Source organism: Chiloscyllium plagiosum, chromosome 3 (assembly GCF_004010195.1).
Source record: "Chiloscyllium plagiosum isolate BGI_BamShark_2017 chromosome 3, ASM401019v2, whole genome shotgun sequence".
NCBI lineage: Eukaryota > Metazoa > Chordata > Chondrichthyes > Orectolobiformes > Hemiscylliidae > Chiloscyllium > Chiloscyllium plagiosum.
Genome location: NC_057712.1, coordinates 69,930,137 through 69,954,423, shown reverse-complemented (window position 1 = coordinate 69,954,423; position 24,287 = coordinate 69,930,137). Strand labels below are relative to the sequence as shown.

The 24,287-nt window shown below is 40.6% G+C and overlaps 1 protein-coding gene across 31 annotated transcripts in view; it reads right to left on the bottom strand.

Annotated features, from left to right (window-relative positions):
• The window catches only part of LOC122544790 (neurofilament heavy polypeptide-like), a 196,001-nt gene that overhangs the window by 144,415 nt on the left and 27,299 nt on the right, over positions 1-24,287 (bottom strand). For all 31 annotated transcript variants that reach the window (XM_043684122.1, XM_043684127.1, XM_043684177.1 and 28 more), the window contains one exon: positions 21,677-21,775. In XM_043684122.1, the coding sequence (XP_043540057.1) occupies positions 21,677-21,775 (99 nt within the window). The remainder of the gene's footprint in view (positions 1-21,676; positions 21,776-24,287) is intronic.

The window sequence follows — 24,287 nt, the reverse complement described above, 5'->3', positions numbered from 1 at the left end:
CTTCTGTTTGTCTGCTAGATTGCCTTCGTATTCTATTCTCCCTTTCTTTGTCAGCTGAAGGAATGTACAGTTTCTGTAAGACACAATCCAGAAAGTCTCCCTATGTGTCTTTGAAGTCCCATCCAGATGTATAGACAGTTGATTTCAAGCAGTAGGTGAACAGTGAAAAATAAATATGGCATTTTAGTAATGCTTGAAATCATCGGCAACAACTTTTCTGCTGCTGTTAAGATGGTTCCTGTCAGGAGAGGTCAGTAATTGCAATATTAACTTATAAAATTGTGTGCAACCTCCTTAATGAGAACCAGGAGCCAACTTAATTGGCAATCATCCCCTGAATAATTCTCCAGATGGCTACTCCAAGTGCAAAGCTACTCCCTTAACAAGATGTCATCTTGCATTGACAGTCAGCTAAACTGGTGTTGCAGTTCAAGACCTTGTCTTGGCCAACTCAAAGTTAGTGCCTCATTTGTACCTAATTTTTCCAGGAAAGAAATTGTTCCCAGTGCGACCAGTCTAAATGGAACCAGTTATTATTTTCTACTTTCATATTTTTAGCACTTTTGTTGCTATATTGAATGGGATTGGACCTAATTTACTGTAAACCTATCACATTGTGTTTAAACAAGCACAAATAAAATTCCATTCAAACTTAATAAATATTCCATTCTCCCAGGCACTTTTAATAGTGTCAAACATCAGCACATTTTCTGAAAATAACATTTACAATGATGGCAATATGTGATACAGACTAGTTACTTTCTAACGAGCCACGTGAATTATTCTGACTAATTTTGGAGATACAGTCAAGTATCTCCATCCTTCATTAATTGCATATATTTCAATAATTAGTTGCCTCACTAAATAGTCATTCCATATCCATATTGGTTTAACACTTTATTAGTCAATAATAGTCATGCCAGACTTTAAAATGAAAAATGTTAATTGTTTATATACGAACTGCCCTATCAACTATTGCCCACTTGCTTGTTTTAATTTTATAAACACAATATTAAAGTTAACTTGACTCAGTTTGCTGTATTCTTTTGATTTATCCAGCGATCAATGTTTTAGTTCATAATCCATGCTGAGATTCCAAAGTTCTGCTATACTGCTGAAGGTGCAGTCTTGTAGATTGCATTATCTGCTAGCTCAGATGAGCAAAGGATTTTGAGGCCAAATAGCGATAGCCCCTCAAAGCACTCCAAAAATAAGTCAGATAGAGAGAGACATAGAATCATAGAGATGTACAGCATGAAAACAGACTCTTCGGTCCAACCCGTCCATGCCAACCAGATATCCCAATCCAATCTAGTCCCACCTGCCAGCACTCAGCACATATCCCTCCAAACCCTTCCTATTCATACACCCATCCAAATGCCTCTTAAATGTTGCAATTGTACCAGCCTCCACCACATCCTCTGGCAGCTCATTCCATACACGTACCACCCTCTGCGTGAAAAAGTTGCCCCTTAGGTCTCTTTTATATCTTTCCCCTCTCACCCTAAACCTATGCCCCCTAATTCTGGACTTTGTCTATTTATCCTATCTATGCCCCTCTGATTACTGCGTGCTTCTGGCACAGTTGTTTAAATTGGGTGATCACGATTGTCAACTTTAACATGATCAACATTTTTCTATAAGTGGACTACGTCAAGCTGACCTGAAATGGTTTTCAGGTCCGCATTTCACTATGTAAAGAAGAAACAGGAATTCCAGTGCGTTGGAATCATATAAAAATGGAATAATGCAGAATTGAAGAAGGCAGCCATTCAGAACATGGTGCCTGGGCTGGCTCTTTGAAAATGAATTGTACAAATAGTCCAAGATCCCCTGCTAGTTCCCTCTAATGTAGACAAGCAAGAAGCTGGAAGAACACAGCAAGCCAGGGAGCAGCAGGAGGTGGAGAAGTCAACATTTCAGGTATAACCCTTCTTCAGGACTTGGGTTATACCTGAAATGTTGATCTGTCCACCTCCTGATGTTGCTTGGCTTGCTGTGTTCTTCTAGCCTCCTGCATGTGTATCTTGGATTCCAGCATCTGCAGTTTTTTTGTCTTGTTCCCTTCAGCCAAGCAGTTTCAGAGTGTTTCCAGATCAGAAACACCTAGCATTTGTGCTTTAGTATTTTCCTGATCTCCTGTTCATTGTTGTCAAACTGGCCAAGGCACGTTTGAAGAGAGGGGAGCTGAACCAGTCTTTCTCATTTGGCTGAACAAATTTTTAGGACAGAGATGAGAAGAAGTGGTTTCTAATGGAAGGTCATGAGTCTTCAGAAATCTTCCTCAAAAGGCAGCATAAGTAAAGTCTTTGAATACTTTTAAGGTAGAGGTAGATTGATTATTTGATATCAATGGGGTGAAAGGTTATCAGCAGTTGCAAGAGTATGGAGTAATCATGATCGACTGTGAATGGTGGAACAGGCTTGGTACTCCAAGTAACCTATTCCTACTCCTAATTTTCTTTTTAAATTTGGGAATATTCTAAACTTATCCAGACTTGCCTCTGAAGAGTTGTGTTTATACATCCTGCATGAGCCACTAAATAGTGGACACTGCCACCAATCCAATGATTCCTTTAAACACTACTCCAGGATTCCGCATATGGCAATTAGTGTCGGCACTGATCATAGTACTGACCTCTGGTTCCACAAGTCACTGCTACTCAGAGGCCTCAGAGGCTGCTCAGCCGGTAAGAAAATTAGAGGGAAAGCTGTGTCTGTCCCAATACCATGCCCATCCCCACCCCTCCCCCACCTTTGCCACCCCTCTGTCCTTGGTATATCTGCCCCATCTATCTTGTCCCCAGAACTCCAACAGTGATCCTCTGCCTGGATTTCCTTCAGTGACCCCCACTCCCTCTGATTGGCTGGAAGCTCCTGGAAGTGGATTCTCAGCCTCACACTACATTTTCTCAGGGAAGTCCTCCTGAAAGAAACCAAAGCATCTGATGACCAGAAGAAGCCAGTGGAGCCTTTCTAAAATAGCTGTGGCAGGGTTGCCACCAGTTTTCCAGTCTCTGGATGGTATCCTCCTCCATACCTATTAAATTCTTCCCACTGTCTTTAACATCTCCCAGTCTCCACATTTTACTCTCCACTATTTCCAAGAAGTAATGGACTAATTGATCTCTCATATACTTACCAAGATGTTTCCATCCATATTAGCTATTGAACTTCAAAAATAACACATAGTCTAAATGCTTTTAATCAATTTGATCTAAAAGGTACTAGTAAGGTTTCAAATGTTATTCTGGAATATTAGGTATATTAGAATAATAGGTAATACATTACATTAATGTACTTTTGTTTGCTTTATACTTTTTAAAATTATTTATTTATAATTTATACATGTGATTTATAAAGTAAATTAATTTTCAGGATACTGGAACAAGATACATTACCTCACAGTAATGATCAACCACAGAAACCATTCCAAGGAGCAGAACTATTTCTATTTTACAGTTATTCTTGTTAAATATTATACAATTTCTTTCATCCCATCATAAACTGGCAGTCATAAAATGACAAAGCATTTTGTTTTCACTAAACAAGGAAAAGGCAAACAATGACAACTGGCATTTAAAGGTCTAAGATCTGAGTACCAAGTCTCACCATTAAAATGTGAAAAAGAAGCTGGCACATCTTCGCACATTATAAACAGATATATAGCAATGAAGATAAGAAAACTGATATTAGGACAGTAGCATGCGAGGAGTCACAGTGCTAATGGTAGATGGAAAACTGGGTGATATAGTTAAGGTCCAGGAAGTTGTATTCTCCCAATGATTTGAATGAGAATGCAATTTGGAGGCTGTTACAATAGCATTGCCTTGAGATGAAGCGACTTGTTTCCATATGGACCACAATGAAAGCCAGCTTGAGTACTGGGAGCAGAATAGGTATAGGTTGCCTCCTACAAATGGTTGTATGGGGCTCTGATTTGAAAGCTCCAGTGTGCAGTTGATCTTGTGACAACATGTATTGCATCTGAGGAGCTCATAGCCAAAACTAAAATCAGATCATTTCATAAATGTCCTTGTGAGGTCAAACGCTCAAAATGCAGTCATGGTCGGCATGATGTCACTTGGAGAATAATAAGTGGAAAGGATTGAGACTCCATTGTATTACACACTCAAGGGCAATTAAGGATCAATAACAAAATGTTGCCCTTGCCGGATACTGACATTTTTAAAGTCAGTTTTATAAAATGCATGAATTCACCATGTAGACAATAGCCAATCAACACCATACCAACAAGTGGCAGTAGACCCTGTCTAATCATCAAATGTACACAGCAACAATAAAATATAGATTCCTGTGAAAGAACCAGGCCCATTAGCATTAATGACATAGAGGGTCACATCAGGACATGACTTTCACTTGTTGACTGTGCAGTCTCCTCCAGTGAAAAGCTCTTGAGTGTGATAACTCAATATGACAAATCCTGTATGAACATAAGGCAAGCATGGATGCACAACCAGCACAGCACAACTCAATAAAAATCTTATAATATCCCTTGTAACCACTGTTTCAGCGATGACAATAAAACAGCAATTGTCCAAATGTCAGGATGCATCAATTTACAAAATGATCTTCTCGTGTCCATCTCTGCAATATGCAGAATGCTGACACTGTCATATTGGAACAGGAATAGCTGGATGACTAACTTGTGAAACCTCAATGTTCTACTGAGAAATGCTGACTAATAACTGCTATATTTATACGCGACCAATTATATCGACTGATATTACAGTGATAATTTTTTTGTTCACTTTACTAACCTTATTGGGGCTGATATTTTTCTACTGTGATTTGTTTCTGCAGACAATGGATTTATGCTCTCTTTACTTTGCCTGGGAATATCTCAGTTCTCCAGAAATGTGCAGTTCCTCAGCTTACAACAGAAAACAGTGAGGCCTACTCTCTTACACTCAGTCGAGAAATATCACTATCATTTTTTAAACTTTACTTTCTTTTCAACTTGCCAGCAAGATCTCTGAATGTAAAACCTCTGGAAGAGGTGGCATAGGAACTTGTGTCTGGATTCTGTCAACCAACAGTCAGCAGAGGATGTAGGTAAGTCATAGATCATGAGTCAGGTTTTGGGGAATGAAGAGTTTAGTTACTCGCTGCAGTATTCCTAGGATACGACTGGTATGATAGCCACTGTATTTAAATGGTTAGTCCAGTTAAGTTTTTGGTCAATGGTAGCCCATGGGAGTTTGCCAGTGAGGTATTCAGTGCACATAAGGCCATTGAAAGTCAAGTGCTAATAGCTCAATTCTCCCTTAATGGAGATGGCCATTGCCTTGCACTTCTGTATGGATGTTGTCCAGGTCTTTCTGCATTTGTACAAAGACTGTTTCAGTATCTGAGAAATTGTAAATGGTGCTGAACACTATGCAGTCATTGGGGAACATCCCCATTTCTGACCTTATGATGGAGGGAAAGTGAGATGTTCTGGAGCTGGGATGACTGACCTCCATCTTCCTTTGTGCTAGTTATGACTCCAGCCAGTGTAGTGTTTCCCCACTAATTACCAATGATTCTTGTTCTGCTTGAGTTCTTAGATACTACATTCAGTCAAGTCTGGCCATGTTGTCAGGGGCTGTCACTTTCACTTCACTTCTGGAATTTAGCTCTTCGTTCATGTTTGAATCAAGGCTGTAATGAGATCAGGAGCTGGGTGACCATGGCAGAAACCAAACTGAGTGTCAATGAGAAGCCTATTGCTGAACAAGTGCTGCTTGATACATAGTTGATGGCGCCTTCCATCACTTTACTGATGATCAAGAATAGACTGATGGCATGGTAATTGATCAGGTTGAATTTATAATGCTTTTTATATTTTGGACATACATGGACAAATTTCTGCATTGTCTGGTAGCTGCCAGTATTGCAGCTATAAGAGATCAACTGTATAAGGGGGGAGACAGTGGCCTAATGGCGATATCACTGGACTAGTCATCCAAACCTCTAGTAAGGGTGGCATGGTGGCTCAGTGATTAGCACTGCTGCCTCACAGCACCAGGGTCCTGGGTTCGATTCCTGTCTGTCTGTGTGGAGTTTGCACATTCTCCCCTTGTCTGAGTGGGTTTCCTACGAGTGCTCCGGTTTCCTCCCACAATCCAAAGATGTGAGGGTCAGGTGAATTGGCCATGTTAAATTGCCCCCAGTATTAGGTGCATTAGTCAAGGTAAACATAGGGTAGGGGAATGGGTTTGGGTGGGTTTCTCTTCGGAGGGGTGGTGTGGACTTGTTGGGCTGAAGGGCCTGTTTCCACACTGTAGATAATCTAAATGCTGTAGGAAGATGAGTTCAAATCCCATCTCAGCAGATGGCAAAAATTGAAATAAACAAAAATGAAATGAAAAGCGAGCCAAATGATGACCATGTCGATTATTGTAAAAATCCATCTGCTTCACAAACTTTCTTCAGGAAGGAAATTTGCCATTCCTGTCTTCATATGACTCCAGACTCACAGCAATGTAGTTGACTCTTAAGTGGCTAAAAACCATTGAGTTCAAGGGGGAATGGACAGCATACATGCCCATTTTGTTTTCAGAAAAGAAGCTTGGCTAGAGGCACAGCAAGTTCTGAAGCATTCATCTTCTGTTCTATTGCCATAATGAGGTCAGGGCCTATAGCTTTTGCAGTATCCAATGCACTGCCCATTTCCTGATATCACGTGGAGTGAATCAAATTGGCATTTGTGATACTGGGGATCTCTGGAGAGGTCTATACCCTGAGTCCTGGCAGTGACTTAAAAAAAACCTCCCTACTCCTTTTTTTGAAACTATGTCTCATGGGTCTTTTGCTTTTACCTGAGAAGCAGCCACTGTCTTGGTTTAAGTTCTGATCTAAATGACAGCACCAGCAAAAGTGTGTAACTCCTTGAGTGTTGTACTGTTATATCTGACGAGGATATGTGTTCAAATTTCTGTGATAGAGTTTGAATTCAAGATTCACATGAGTGTGTTAATCACTTCTATATAAAAGGCCAGAAATTATGTTATGCTTTTCCTCCAATACCCCTGGATCTTCGTCTTGAATGAAAATTGTAATCAAAAGGTTTCAAGACCAATAATAAAACTTGGGAGCTATACTTACATTTTTATTACATTGTTTTCAAGGTGAAAATTCCTCATGAGATGAGCACAGACTCATTACAAAATCAGGCCATTGTACTGACATGACTGAAGCAACTCAAGCATCGTCACATTGCAATTTCTTGACTGTGATTGTGCAACACCTGAACAAATACATTCGGCACAAGGGTAGCTTAAAGCTTCATAAAAATAAACTTCCGTGTCGTAATTTTCCACTCTCCATTAGTGTCTTGCATCCCAATAGCCTCACAGCAACATTTGGCAACTTGTAAACTATGTGTATCAACCGCGAGGTTCACAGAAAAAGAAAACAGACAAATGCAGACAAAGAGGAATGGATTGCGGTACAATTGATACAAATTAAGAAATCAATAGTCAGCCTGGAAAAGTAAATAAGGACAGAGCTGAATTCAGAAATGAAGCAAGCTAACCTACAATGGGTACATTTTGAATTGACAAATTACCTAAGGCAATAGCATAACTGGATTAAACAGTTTTACTAATAAATAATGTAACATCAGTACTACAAGCAAGATGGTGGGATGTTGGTGTTGTTGGCTAGACCAGCTTTTATTGCCCTAGTTGCCCAGGGGATAGTTAAGAGTCAACTGTATTGCTGTGAATCTGGATTTGTAGACCAAACCAGGTAAAGATAGCAGATCTACTTCCTAAAAGAACATGAGTGAACCAGATAGGTTTTTAATGACAATTGACAGTAATTACATGGTCACCATTAGACTGTCATTTTACTCCAGATTTTTGTTGAATTCAACTTTCCCACCTGCAAATCCCTGTTCTCAGAACATTACCCTAGGATTCTGGGTTACTAGTTTGGTAAGCGTACAATAACACTACAACCTCCCCAATTAATTCATGTAACATGAACACAGATGGAGAGCTTATCCAAACAAAATGAAGTTCAGTGTGAAACCTCATAATTCTTCTTTTGTGAAGAGCCGAACTGTGATCACCAGCGCCATGGTTCACAGTTCCAGTTCTTTCATCTCTCTCATTCCCCAATGACTAGAGTATGTGCCTCACAATATCAAGGTATTCATTTTACCTGTTGAAGGATAGCAGTTTCAAGAAGAAGGAGTAACTTCAGACACAGTCACGTAGATGGGTTACCTCTCGGAAAGTTAGGAGAGAGAGGCAGATAGTGTAGGCATCTTCTTTGGCTATCCCCAACTCAAACAAGTATGGTGTTTTGGAAATTGTAGGACATAATGGAATCTCAGGGAGTGGAGTAATGACAGGCTGGTTATTAGTACCATGACTGGCTCTTCTGTAATGAGAGGTATTTCAGGTTCCGAATGATCAATGATGATAGGGGATGCTCTAGTCAGGAGCACAGAAAGATATTTCTGCGGCTGACAGTGAGACATTAGAATAGTGTGTAACCACATTTCTACCAATGACATTGGAAGAGAAAGGGCGAAGGTTCTGAACAGAGAATATAGGAAATTAGGCAGGAGATTAAAAAATACATCCTTGAGGGTAGTATTATCTGATTTACTCCTGGTACCAATTTCGAGAAAGAGTAGGAATAGGAGGATAGAGCAGATGAATATGTAGCTGAGGAGCTGGTGAGACGGACAGGGATTCACATCTTTGGATCATTGGAATCTCTTCTTGGGGAGAAGCGACCTGTATAAAAAGGGTAGGTTCATCTGAAGGGGACAAGATTTGCTAGTGCTACTCAGGAGGCTTTAAACTAATAAGGGAGGTGGAGTGCGATTGAAAGAGATGGTGAGAAAAGAGTTCAGCCTAAGGCTAGTGTAGAAGAGAAGTGGAGCAAGTCAAACAGTCAAAGCAGGCAAGAGTAATGCACAGAATAAGGTAAGACTGATAAATTAAACTGCATTGATTTTGATGCAAGAGATCTGACAGGGAAGGCAATGAACTCAGGTTGGTAACATGGGACTGGGATATCATAGCAATTACAGAAATGTGGCTGAGGGAAGATCAGAACTGGCAGCCTAATGTTCCAGGGTATAGATGCGATAGGAAAGATAGAAAGGGGAGGCAAGAAAGGAGTGGGAGTGGAGTTTTTGATTAGGGATGACATTAAGGCTCTATATAGGGAGAATATTCCTGGGAGTGTGTCCAGTACATTTATTTGGATGGAATTGATAAATAAGAAAAGGATGATCACCTTATCAGGATTGCACTATAGGACCCACAGTAGTCAGTGGGAAATTCAGAAACAAATTTATAAGGAGTTCTCAGATATCTGTAGGGGAGGATAGTGAACCATTTGGGTTTTTTCCAACAATCAATGATGGATTCACAGTCATCATTAGACTCCTTTTTCCAGATTTTTAAAATTGAATTCAAATTCCACCAGCTTGTCATGGCAGGATTTGAAAACAGGTCACGAGATTACTTGGGTCTGTAGATTCATAGCCCAGTAATAATGCCACCGGGCATTGCTTCCCTGGATGACGAGAGATATTGAGGTCTGGCAAAAAAAAGGATGCATATGGTAGGTATCAGCAGCTGGGATTGAGTGAATCCCTCAAGGAGGATAAGGGCAGTAGGAGTTTACTCATTAGGAAAATCAGGAGGGCAAAAAGGGAACATGAGATAGCTTTGGCAAATAGGGTTAAGGAGAATCCAAAGAGATTCTACAAATCCATTAGGGGAAAATAGTAACTGGAGAGAGAATAGAGCCCCGTAAATATCAAAAAGGCTATGCATGTGTGGAAGCACAAGAGATGGATAAGATACGAAACTAGTATTTTGCATCTGTATTTACGATGGAGAAGAATATGGAAGCTCGAAAATGTGGAGAAATAAGTCATGATATTTTGAAAGGTGTCCATATTATGAAGGAGGAGTTGCTAGAGGTCTTAAAATGCATGTAGGCGGATAAATCCCCAGAACCTAATCAGGTGTATTCTAGAACTTTGTGGGAAGATAGGGAAGTGGGGCCTCTTACTGAGGTATTTGGATCATGGATAGTCACGGGTGAGTTGCAGGAAGACTACAGGGTGGCTAATGTGGTGTCATCATTTACGAAAGGAGGTAAGGAAAAGCCAGGGAACTGTGGACTAGTGAGCCTGACGTCAGTGGTGGGTATGTTGTTGGAGGGATTCTGAGGGACAGGATTTATACGTAATAGGAAGACAAGGACTGATTAGGGATAGTCAATGTGGCTTTGAGAGTGGGAAATCATGTCTCACTTTTTTGAAGAAGTGACAAAAAAGATTGATGAAGGCAGCGAGGTGGACATTGACTCTATGGACATCAGCAAGGCATTCAACTGGGCTCTGCAAGGCATACTGATGAGCAAGTTAGACTACATGGCATCTAGGGGAAGGTTAGCCAATTGGATACAAAATTGGCTTGAATAAAGGAGACAGAGGTTGGTGGTGAAAGGTTGTTTTCCAGACGAAGGCCTGTGATCAGTGGTGTGCTGAAAGTATCGGTGCTGGGTCCACTGCTTTTTGTCATTTATACACATGATTTGGAAGTGAACATAGGAGGTATGGTTAGTAAGTTTGCAGATGACACCAAAATTGGTGGTGCAGTTGATAGCCAAGACAGTTGTCTCAGAATACAATGGGACCTTGATAGGCTGAGGGCCAAGGAGTGGCAGATAGAGTTTAATTTAGATAAGTGTGAGGTATTGTATTTTAGTAAAACAAATCAGGGCAGGGTGTATTCACTTAATCATAATATTCTGGGGAATGTTGCTGAACAAGGAGACCTTGGGGTGCAAGTTCATAATTCATTGAAGGTAGAGTCATGGGTAGATAAGATAGTGAAGAAGGCGTTTCGTACACTTGCCTTCAATGGACAGCGCATTGAGTATGCGGATTGAATGTCATGTTGTGGCTGTACAAGACATTGCTTAGGCCATTTTTGGAATACTGCATTAAATTCTCATCTCCCTGTTTTGGAAAGATGTTGTTTAACTTGAAATGATGCAAAGAAGATTTACAAGGATGTTTCTAGGGAGAAGATTAGATTTAGATTACATTACAGTGTGGAAACAGGCCCTTCGGCCCAACAAGTCCACACCGACCCGCCGAAGCGCAACCCACCCATACCCCTACATTTACCCCTTACCTAACACTACAGGCAATTTAGTATGGCCAATTCACCTGACCTGCACATCTTTGGACTGTGGGAGGAAACCGGAGCACCCGGAGGAAACCCACGCAGACACGGGGAGAACGTGCAAACTCCACACAGTCAGTCGCCTGAGGCGGGAAGCGAACCCGGGTCTCTGGCGCTGTGAGGCAGCAGTGAAAGGCATGGATAGGGTAAGTAGCCAAGGTCTTTTTCAAAGTGTAGGGGAGTCCAAAAGTAAATGGCATAGGTTTAAGGTAAGAGGGGAAACATTTAAAAAGGACCTAAGGGTCAACATTTTTACACAGAAGGTGGTGTGTGTATGGAATAAGCTGCCAGAGGAAGTGGAGACTGGTATAATAACAACATTGAAAAGGCATCTGGATGGGTACATGAACAGGAAGGATTTAGAGGGATATGGGCCAAATGCTGGCAAATGGGACTGGATTAATTTAGGATGTTTGGTAGTCCTAGATGATTTGAATTGAATGATCTCTTTCCATGCAGTATGACTCTAAGACTCTATATCTTTATGACATAAGATTTACAACCCAACAATAACCCTGGTTCATTTATATTTAAAAACTGATCAAATTGTATAGAAGAGTAGAATAGCTGGAGGATCATCGGAAGCATGCATAATGATGATGATAATGAGGTAATGATGTCAGAGTTGAAAAAGAAGCAGAGGGAGCAGGAAGTTAGCAGTAACTCTAATCTTGTCTGAATTGAATTTGGGTTGATATCAAAGCGAAGAGCTCTTGCAGAAAGGTCTATGGACTCCAGCAGCTTGACTTTGAGAGGCTAAACAGAGTCAGATCCCAAACACACAACAAACCAAAGACCAACTTATAGAATTACTTGACACTTAAACACATTCAATGAAAAAATAGTGAGTTGTACCCTGAAGCTCTCAGCTACAAAGTTAATTATTTTATAGTTCTTATTTCTGCTGGTGGAACCAATTGATTTAATTTATGCATTACTCTGAGTTAATTATGAAAATAACAGCCCCAAAAACATTTAGCTTTGTGAAACATTGCAGTATAAAATAAATCAGTTTTGAAAGACAATGTTGGAGATTAATTGTACCATGAAAGCTTAACACCATAATGCCATGAATCTTGAGGCCCTGTAAATCCAAGATTTGGCATAATAAATTGGTACATCTGATAATTTGATACAGCACTCTTTCCATCCACAGAAGTGAACATACATATTAATAATACATTATCTTTATTAAAATTTCAAATTTACCAGTATTTCCCAGCAATGCGTATAGCTGGGTGTATTGAATACAGCTCAGGACTTAACTATCAACAAAAATTCAATTTGTAACATATTACTTTGAGTTATGTAGTCAGAATATTTACTAGTCTTTTCTTATATTCAGTGATTTGTTACTGAATATATATTATTTAATGTAATAAATATTTCACGTGACCTTGTGATTCTGCAGCATTTCTTATTGTCAAAAAATTCATTTCCTGGGGAGGTTTAAAGTATGCACTCAAAAAAAAATGTAATATCCTTTTTCCTATTTTAGTTTTACAGGTATATTGTATCTCCTTTCAAAATGATAATATTTCTGTGTTGTCGAAGTCCTGCAAACTGATGTGGCTTCAAAATATATAAATGAAATAATTTCGTGCTCCTAGTAACTGCCTTAACCATTCCTTCAGGAGGATGTTGACAAACCATCAGAACTTGCTGTGCAGCCTTCAATAGACGTGAGAGAGGCATGTCAGTCCCACAGTTAAATTCCAGTCATCTTAGGAATAGTGTTGTCAAGTGGCATGTTAATTGACATGCCACTGGGATTGGGAGAGTTCCTCAAATTGGCTCTTCCACCTCCAACTTAGTTGGGGGAGGTTTTCCCTTTGCCAGTAGGCTGTTGGGCCTACAGTGGGCCTACAGATTTTTGTTGAATTCAACTTACACCATCTGCTATGGTTGGATTTGAATCCCTGTGCCTTGAACATTACCCTAGGATTCTGGATTACTAGTTCAAGGACAGATCCATTACACCACCTGAATTAAGCCATGTAATATAGGCCCAAGGTGGAGAGCTCATCCAAACAAAATGAACTTCAATGACAAACGATGATGAAGTGAGACTGGTTGCTGTATTTCTCAAAGCAATAGATTGGATTAAATTCTACTCAACATCAGCTATGCGGTTATCATCCAGCTCTAATCTCTCTTCCCTTTGACATGTTCAATGTTTTTCTGAAACCTAGCTGTGGATGAGCTGAGATATCTTTCAATGGGAAGATTTGAGGCATTGCAGAGGTGAGGGTGGACAGAGGCAGAGGCTATTATTACCCAGAAGGACAGCTGGGAGATTAGAAGTTTTAATCCCAACTTGTTTCAAATATATCCATCAAATTTTAACTGAAGCAAACTTAGGAATTGTCTTAGGGTCAACCTTAGGACCTATTTTATGGACACTGAAATGTTCAGGTAAGGCTATATGTCTACATTTTTACGGTGCTCCTTTTAAAATTGGCTGGCCAATAGGTGAACGGGGGCAAGGACAGCTGCATGGGGAAGATCCTTTCTAGTATAGTTTGTAAACCAAGGAAATTCTCTGTTTCACTGGACCCATGATCTGTTCTTCTGTTCCCACAATCAAACTATCCACTCCTGTGCTCAACTGAACTCTCCATTGCTCGATTGGTCCTTCACTTGATTTCTTCTTCCCATTCCAATCATCAAACTTCTCCTCAATTGCAGTTTCCCACAATCAGAACGTGGATGCTCAGAGGATGGTGTGACTTTGGTGGAAGCATAACCGCTGAGTAATTTTAAGCCAGAGCTTGATAGATTCTTGTTAGGTAGAGAAATCAAAGGCTATTGGAGATAAATGGGAATGTGAAATTCAGAATACCAAGTAGATCAGCCATGATCATATTTAATGGCGGAAGAGACTTGACGGCTAAATAGCCTACATCTGCTTCTAATCATATCTTCATAAGCAGCTTATCAAATGCATCAAAGGGTGCTTATAATTTGTAAATGCATGTATAATATATATCAAAAACATACAGACAATATGCAATTGACTTGCATCTCAACCAATTAATAGTTGAACAATTTTTTTCAAAGGTACCGTCTGTAATTAATTTAATGATAGAAACTATATAAAATTAACACCTGCCAATAGGAAAGAAATTATCCAAAAAAATCTGGGAGTGGTTTGTAGTTAAATTAATTCTAGATGTCAAAGAAATATTGCTATCTTAACTGAGAGACAATTTCAGTTGATGCATTTTGAATTCCTGGTTTTGTTATTTACTGGTTGTGAGGAGAATATTTTCATACTCTACACATGATTTCTGATCACTGATTTATCAAAAGAAAACAATGGGCAGAAACCTCCAAACCCTCGAACAGTGTGGGCAAAGAAGAGAAATTTGAAAGAATGTGACATCAATAAAAAAATTACAATGTCTGAGTTTCATCAAATATTTCAACAATCTCATCAAGGGTCCCATCTGCATGCATTAACATCTCCTTCCTAGCTAATTTTTTCTCACCTCTATGCAGTTTAGGATTCTCCCAGGTACCAGCGAGAACTAGGTAGCACCAATTCCTAACTCAGAAGTGTAAGTAGTAAGTGAGCAGCTGCACCTTACTGGTATCTTCTCCAAACTTCCATGCTAACCATTGTTTCTCAACATCTTGTGGTATAGCCCACCTCATTACATAGTTATGCCCTAATCAAACTCAGGAGAACTTCAGCATTTTGTGACAGTACTTTGGAACTTACCCTAACATATCTCACCAAAACCTTACACTGCAATGGTCATGGCAAGTCGCTTTGCACACAGGGGCATATATTCACCTCATCCATCTGGACAGGATGCATCTTAGTTCATGTTCTTTCAGCTAACTCAGTTTGTGCTTACTTGGACAATTATAATACCTCTGCTTTGTATTGCCTTAAAGTACAGTACAGTTTTATTCAGAACAAAGAGGTTTACAGCATCTCTGTCCTGATTTTCAAGGCTTGCCAGCATGTACAGTCAATGGAGTTGAAAACACTGCTGTATGCACCATGCTACATCAATGCCACACCCACAACGTGTCCACAGCTTATATAGCAAACACACTGTGTAACTGTGTATACTTCAACCAAATGGTCATGTCTGGAAATCGATAAGGGATAGTCATAAGTCAAATCCCACCAGTCTATGGAGTGTAGGTAAGGCAGTTGAGGAGCTGTTGAGACAGTCAAGGGCTGGTCTGTCCTGAGCCGGGGCTGTCCACACTAATCGGTCCAGGATGTAGTCCTTGGTCAGTGCTGGAAGTTTGGGCAATAAAGATCAAGGCCTGTTATCAGAGACAAGTACTGTGGGATTGTAACCATTGTACTAGGATAGAGGGGGAATAATAACTTGGTTAACTCCAAATATAAGGATGGGTTTTGATATTGTATGGATAGTATGGGGTAATGCGAAAGGATTTTTTGTACAGAATTCTCCATCACCTTTTAATTGTGGAACAGTGGATAGCATGAGTGGAATGGCTATGAGATAGGTCGGGGCAGGAGAAGAAAAATAGGGAATATTGCTAGTTAAATAAAAGGGTTGGATGGGAAGGTGGAAAGCATCAAAGCTGTTGGGGCTGGCAAGGACACAGGAGAGAACATAAAGGGTTGCGATGGTGGGGTTGGGGGGGTGGTGTTGATTATCAGGCAGAGCCCAGAACTCATTCTCAGGAGTGAGACCTGGATAATGTTCCAGCTTGAACCAAATCTCAACTGCCAGTACACACGAGTGGGTGAGGTAAGTTTGCCTTATTTTGTCTGTGGGTGATGTGAGGATGGTGCAATTGGTGCGATTACAATCAGCAAGCATCCATTAATCCAATGATGACACACATCTGACATTACTATGCATGTGCAGCTCATACACTGACCAGCAATGTATAACTGCAAATCTTGATCAAAAGAAATAATGGCCACGTCATTGATCATGAAAGATTTATGAAGTGTGGAATGTATTGGAACAGTTTGGTGAGGCGCATGGCAGGATCTGACCCACAAGCCTTCAGTACTATTACAGGAATACTGTCAGGGTCCAAGACCTTTGCAGTATCCAGTATCTCCAACTGTTTCTTGATGTCATGTGGACTGAATTGAATTGACTGAAGACTGACATCTGTGATGCTGAGGATCTCTGATGGCAGCCGAGATAGAGTTTGTGTTGTATATATCTACGTAAGGTGCAATAGCTCAGAAATCTACATGAAGGCATTTCACGGTTCTCTTTCTGGAAGGCCTCCATGTCCTACTATATCACAACCTATATTAAAGTCTCATGTGTTTGATACAACAGCTTGGGATTCACATCACTGAAACAGTGTTAAGTTTCTAATCTTTTCGACATTGGTGTAGAGTATCCATCCCGGATGGATCCAGTAGTTACATTCGTATAAAGAGAGTGTTGATATATTGTAAAGAATTAAAGCAAGCCTGGAAAGATCAGCAGCCTCTGGCAGACACTGAACAGCCTCCACATGAAGTCGCTGTGAAAGAAGGTGAACCAAGATGAGGAGGATGTTCAACAAGCTAAGAATCTGCCAATGCCAATGACCACAGTTCCTCCAGATGACTAAAGATCAGTGCATGAGCAGGTAGAGAATGTTCCAGAATACTGTTACAGTAATGTGTCATCTTCTGAAGCAGGACTGCTATTCTGAAAGAGTGTGTTGTCATCCCATTACAGTGGCTATGAAAGTGTCAACACCACTTACATTTTTATGCGACTATCACAATCAGGGCGGCACGATGGCTCAATGGTCAGCACTGCTGCCTCACAGCACCAGGGTTCGATTCCAGCCTTGGGCGACTGTCTGTGAGGAGTTTGCACATTCTCCCTGTGTCTGCGTGGGTTTCCTCCGGGTGCTCCGGTTTCCTCCCACAGTCCAAAGGTGTGCAGGTCAGGTGAATTGGCCATGTTAAATTGCTCGTAGTGTTAGGTGCATTAGTCAGAGGGAAATGGGTCTGAGTGGGTTGCTCTTCAGAGGGTCGGTGTGGACTTGTTGGGCCGAATGGCCTGTTTCCACACTGTAAAGAATCTAATATAATCCAAACATTCACTGGGACCTGTGTGGATTCCCTCAATCCTCAACCCCCAAAATGTATAAAGGATGTTACAAATACAATTTGTGAAACTATCAGTGCTATAGTCCTGAAAGTCGGATTCGCAGATACCACTGGCTTCTCCCAGGTGCATAAACCATCCACACGTCATATGGATAATTCCATATTGTATGGCAACAGATTTCAGAAACAGAAAAGAGTTCCACACAACCAATTTCCAACTCAACTGTGATAACTGCTGCCACACCTTGGAGGTCCATGGCAGCTAGTATGGAAGGTGCCATGATGCCCTATATTTTTGATAACTAAAATTTCCACCTCATTTGAAGAGTCAAATGCTATACAGGAATGGCTGCTGATAAACAGGGGCTACCCTCTCTAAGCATGGTTGATGACTCCTTTGTGAAACACCCTGACTGAGGCAGAATGCAGACACAACACAGCTCACTTATCATCAGGGCCATCAGGGAACAGACAATTGGGTTCCTCAAGATAAGGTTCTCAGTTTTGATTGGTCTGGAGCAGAGTTGCATTACATTCCAGACTGATCTTGATGCATTCTCGTCACGTGCTAAGCTCTGCGCATGGGAACATACAAACTGAGGATGTTATGAATGAGGAGAGCTGGGACAGCAACAATAGTCTTCAGAGATTGAAGATGAGGACGTTAAGCAGCAGGAATACCACTTTCACCATGATAAAACAATGCAGCATTTAGCTGTAACCTGCCAACCAGAACTTAAATGATACTCACTTCTAAGAGATCGAAGTTGGGTGAATACATCAATACTGAAAGTAAATTACAAACAGCATGCAGGTGGAGGAGTCAGGTACTTATGGTGTGTTCTGAGAGGAGAATGTTGAAGATCTTGCATGTGGTTCCTCATGTGTTTGGGAGTCTGCTTACACAATTCTGCATCCTTCAGAGGAAGGGGTACCTTTATTAATGTTATTAATGGCCAACACCATGGAGTCATCTTCTGCCTGGGGCCGAGCTGGTGCCTGTTTTCTAGCGGTGCTCTGAGTGTCAGCTACCTGGTATTCCTTCCATGACCAGTTATGGAGTTTTGCCAGTGTTCTGCTCACCAGATTGCGCCCCCAAATTTAATCTAAATAAAGTACCGAGGTGAAAATATCTGAAATGGGTGCACTCTGGTTCATGCATCTTCTGAGGGATCTTCAGCTTTTTCCTCACAGGTGGAGGGGAAGCTGATGGTCAAAGAGTCTAGCCTCTTCAGGACACAGAGTCTGTTGGTGCTGGTGAGAGGGAATGATTTGCAGAAGAGGGCCTGAAACTTAAGAATGTTATATGTTCACTGGTGGCATTAGTGGAGCAACATAGCACAGCATAATGAAGCATGATTGTTTGCTGAGACAGGAAGATATCCTCATCTCCACATTAGCAGTCCCTATCCTTTTCTGCCAGCTCCCTTGTCTTCTCCTCATAGAAGGTAAGGAGAGGAATGCTGTACCTTTTGGTCCAGGTGCATCAGCCTTTTGGCTCTATAGTGAGAACATTTGTCCTGGAATGAAACAAAAGAGTGGGATTGAGTGAGGTGAAAGTAGTTGGAAGAGCTGTTTATGGTGGAGCAGGAGCAGGAGAGATGATGAGGTGACCCAAGTGAGTGGGTAAGAGGCTTAGAGAACATGAGTGCACAGTAGATCAGGAGGATGTGGTGGGTGAGATCACCTGAGTGAAGGGGTTGCATTCAACAGTGAGACTGGCAGAGCAGGGGCCTTGGTGGAAGTTGTGTGTAGTAGCAGAGTTAGAGTGAGTGTGTGAGAGCAGAGAGATGATGGTGACACTTACCCCTGCAGAGTGTGAAAGTTCATTAACCTCCTTGTGGCTTTGTTGCTCATTCTCCAGATCATGGACATGCACTGACTCTGGTTGCTATCTCCGATCAGACTAGCAAGGTTCGGTGCAATGGCCTTCACTGTCAATTTTGAAGTAGGAGGGCAATCCCCCTCTCTACCATCTGATCCACCAGGATCTCCGGATCCCTGTCAGTGAAGCAGAGTGCCATATTCACTCTCTCAGTCTTCTGGTTCTGAAATGTGATGTGCAAAAGACTTCCAATGGTAATTCCTAGCTTTCAGTTTCTGAAATAGTGTGAAATGGGGATTTAAATATAGCACCCACAACATCAATACTGGAAGGTCCGGCAGCTATAAGAACTTCCACCTCCGTGAGTTCACAATTAACGGAGAATGGTGCCATGCAGTCTGGATACATAATTAATGATGTGAGTAGTGGAAAATTGTGTAAGGAAATTAAGAAGTCCTCCAAGAGATTCCTCAAAGTTGGTACTTTGTTAAAATATGAGGCTATTCAACCCAATGGTTTTAGCTCAAAAATGCATAACACTCTTCAATATCCATAAAAAGGCTGACAATAAACCTCTTAGTGTATTTCAAAATCTATTTATCTCCTAGCTGATTCTCATAAGGATCACCATGGGAACTTGCCACTGCAATGTCTTTACTAAGCATCTCCAACATCTTTACTAATTACGTCACCATAAGCCTTACAAAGTATGCTTTCAAGAGGGATAAGCAGCTAAGTTACAGGACACAAGATCTAAGAGCATGGAGTTTGTATATATACTGATATAAATTCTTAATACATTCAGTCTCCTTGTTTCACACAAATTAAAAACAAAAGCAGCAAACACTGGAACCATGAATGAATCAGAATACACAAGGCAACACACAAATTATATTTCAGCCATAGATGCTTTACAAGAATCAGGAAAAATAATTCAATTCATTTGTAATTTTTACATACGAAATACTAACTTGCCTGTATTTTTCATATATACTGACTGACCTGCTGCATTTGTCTCCAGTTTGATGATCTGTCAGTCATTTGTTATTTCTCTTCACAGTAGAGCTGGAGGCCACAAGCTACTGGAAAAGGTTAAGTCTTGAAGTCAGGGAGTAAGGTTGTGACAATTTGCTATGGAAACCACCAGAGGGACATTTCAGATTGTGTGCACACAGTCACCAGAAGTAACAGGAAAGGCACTGACTGCATGATGCATGACAGTCTGAAAATATTGTTTGTAAACACTGGTGTACACCTATAACATCTATGTTCTTCTCCAGAGAAAAGGACAGCTTGTGCACATGAAAGCTAAATTTATAGGCCACATTTAAATAAAATTGTGTAAAGAATAATGCGATTATTTTGTTTTCTCAGGGGTAGCTAATGGAGTTGATGGAAAACACGCCAAAAGGTCACTGAAGTAAATATGAACATAATTCTTGACCTGTGGTTTGATTGGTTATGCTACAGTAGTTGTCAGTTACTCATCAACTATGATATAAAGACACAAAAACCACAATGTCAAAATGACATTTTTGCAGAGGAAGAAAAATTTGAATAAATCAATATTCTTAGCACTCTACGAAAACATCAGATATTTCCCATTGACGGATAAATTCTAGGTGCAAGATATACGGAAGCAATAGCACTTTTCTCATGACTTCATTTAAACATGAAACCCTATCATTCATAAATCCATGTTCTCTTGTTCTGTTATACCATTGTATTCATTTGCAGATATATTATGCCAACATGCTTACTGATGAATGATGATTAGAGTGGTGCTGGAAAAGCACAGCAGGTCAGGCAACGTCTGAGGAGCAGGAAAATTGATATTTCAAGCAAAAGCCCTGAAGGACTTTTGCCCAAAATGTAGATTTTCCTGCTTCTCGGATGCTGCCTGACCTGCTGTGCTTTTCCAGCACCATTCGAACCTTGACTCTAATCTCTATCATTTGCAGTAGCCATTTCCGCCACACCTACTGATTAGTCATTGTAAGATTTTGAACTGATAGATCTTATTTGAACTTCAAATCATGATCATTACAAAAATTTGAACTTCAAATCATGATCATGGGCGGCACGGTAGCACAGTGGTTAGCACTGCTGCTTCACAGCGCCAGAGACCCGGGTTCAATTCCCGCCTCAGGCGACTCTCTGTGTGGAGTTTGCACATTCTCCCCGTGTCTGCGTGGGTTTCCTCCGGGTGCTCCGGTTTCCTCCCACAATCCAAAAATGTGCAGGGGTTAGGTGAATTGGCCATGCTAAATTGCCCGTAGTGTTAGGGAAAGGGGTAAATGTAGGAGAATGGGTCTGGGTGGGTTACGCTTCGGCGGGTCGGTGTGGACTTGTTGGGCCGAAGGGCCTGTTTCCACACTGTAAGTAATCTAATCTAAGTAATCTAATCTAAAAAAAAAGGACACAAGTGCTTTCATTGTTGAAACTGGTATGACTTTGCATAAAACATTGCAAAAACCACCAAAACTCATTAATAAATTCTGCATTGCATTTACTATGTGAATATCTGCAATGATAACAAAACAAATGACTTACCGTGAACAACTGATCCTGCAGGTTTCTTTAGTGGTGGTTTCTTTTCTGGAGATTTTACTAGTTCCGGAGCTGGAGTGACTGCAGGAGCCGCTGAAAGTCCTGGAATGAAAAGATGTATTCAGTTACATAAAAATGACGAAACTGAAGAGAATGTGATCAGGAATTTTAAGAACACTTTGCAAGGTTATTTATATTATTTCATTAGTTCCACTCAACCTTAGCATTAAAATAGAGAAGCACAAGAACCCTCCTGCAACTACAATGATGTCTTATACAATGACGACTGCTCTACACTTCACTATGTATCATGACCATATTAGTACTTTCTCTATTTTATATTTTACATTGAATAATGTTATGATGCTAATAAGCATTCAAACCCAACTGGTGCAAGTAAAATGCATATAAATGAGTTTGGTATAAAAATATAATTTAGGAGCAGGATTAAGACCATTCAGCCCTTTGAACCTTCTCCTCCATTCAGTAAGGTTATGGATTACACAATTGTTGTCTCAACTCCACTTTCCTGCCTCCCTAATGCCTTTAAGCTCCTTTGTTAATCCAAAATGTTTCTAGGGTTTATGCCCAGAAGATCGATTCTCCTGTCCCCCGGATGCTGCCTGACCTGCTGTGCTTTTCCAGCACTACACGTTTTGATCAAAATCTATGTTTCTCTTTAAAAAATTCAATGATCCCATCTCCATCACTGTCTGGGAAGACAATGTGATGGATTCACAGCCATCTGAGAGAAAGCAACATATTCTAAACTGCATTATAAATGTCAGATCACTTATTTTTAAGAACCTCCCGTTCTAGTGTCCACCACAATGGGGAACACCTCAGTATCCACCCTGTTAAGTCCTCTCGATCTTATACTTCATTAAAAATATCTCTCCTACTTCTAACTTCCACTGGATACAGGCCCAGTCTGTTCTGATATGTCCTGATAAGATGCTTCTTGAATCCTAGAAATTGATGAAATTTTCTCTGAACTGCTTTTAATACAATTATATCCTTTTTTTAAAATCAGGGGACCGACACTCTACACATTTCTCCAAGTGCGGACAGCACAACATATTAAATAGAATTAAATATGAAATAAGACAATGCACCCTCCTCCCCGCCCCCGCCCCCATCAATACTAACATGGCAGAATTCAATAGGTTGTGAGAACCAATATGAAGATATAAAAGTGTGCTGTTCAGTGAAAGCGTATGACTGTTATTCATGATATTTTGGGAGCAAAGTTTGATAGCAACTACAAACAAATAAGATGTATATTCATTTGTGCTCATGCCTGCAAACAGCATACAATTTTTGTGCTCCTTTCTTATTTAAATGATGGCAGCATGCAGCCTAATGTGAAATGCCCTGCTGATTGGCTGCATGCTGAAGTTGAGGCCCATGGTCATTTAACTCATCCTCAAATGTCATACACTTACGAGTGAAGCAATGTTCCATTCACACCATTACCTCAGTCAACTTTCTATCAGCTAGGGCTCAAAACAAACATTAGAGCTTCACTTTCCAATGACAACTATTTAATCATGCCAGCTGCAAATCTAAAATGAGGCATCAGACTTGCTGACACAATCTTTATCTTTTGCACTGCCCAAGATGGTGTGCAACTGAAGACAGCAGGAAGAAATCTGCAAAGGACACACACATAGCATGTCCTCAACCCCAGATAAATGTTAGTGCTCACCATTACTGAAGCTCACCATTATTCAAGCTGCCATGACTGGGTCCATGGAGAAAGTGAGGATTGCAGATGCTGGAGATCAGAGTCAAAAAGTGTGGTGATGGAAACGTATAGCCAGTCAGGCAGCATCCAAGGAGCAGTAGAGTTGACGTTTCAAGCATATGCTCTTCATTAGGCTGGGTCCATGACCAGGCTTGGTTAAAACTGAAAATGGTAGCATTTTCACATCCAACCATCCTTTTCACATCCTACATTCCTTTTATCCCAAAATCTCTCCTGGTAAACAAGCTGCAGATTGAGATTACATTAAGGACACACCTTATGTTTACCTTCATCCACACTACTTTTTTTTATTATTACAGATACCCAAATATTGCAACCTGACTTGTCAGAAGCAAGAATTGGAAAGGAAGGAGAAGGCTGACAATAGCACTATCGAGGAAGACCAGACCAGGCAAAAACATATGGAAGGTCAGTATTAAGAGAATACACAAGGATAATTAGTGGAGTTTTGTGTGGACTAATATATAGCTTGTTTGATAAAGTTTTGAATTATTGTTTCATAGTGGCTTTTACTTTAGCATTATGACCAAGAGGCTGCTCCAATGATTAGCATTAGAGGTAAGGTGTGGAACTGCTGATGTTAGGGAAATTGGGGTGCAACTGGAACACAAGGCACACCACAGACCCAAATCTTGTGGCTTAAAGTTCTACACACTTGTAAGGGGACAAATCTGAGTGGCTTGTAGAATACACCAAACGGTTACTTATTATTAACTGGCAAATCTGAAGCAGTATTTCATGGTCAGCCAAACTAATAAGAAGCAAAGGCTTGAGCCAAAGCATTGAAACACCTTCATAGAGTTCATACTTAGGGGGAGTTTGGCCAAAGATTGATCAAACACCTCT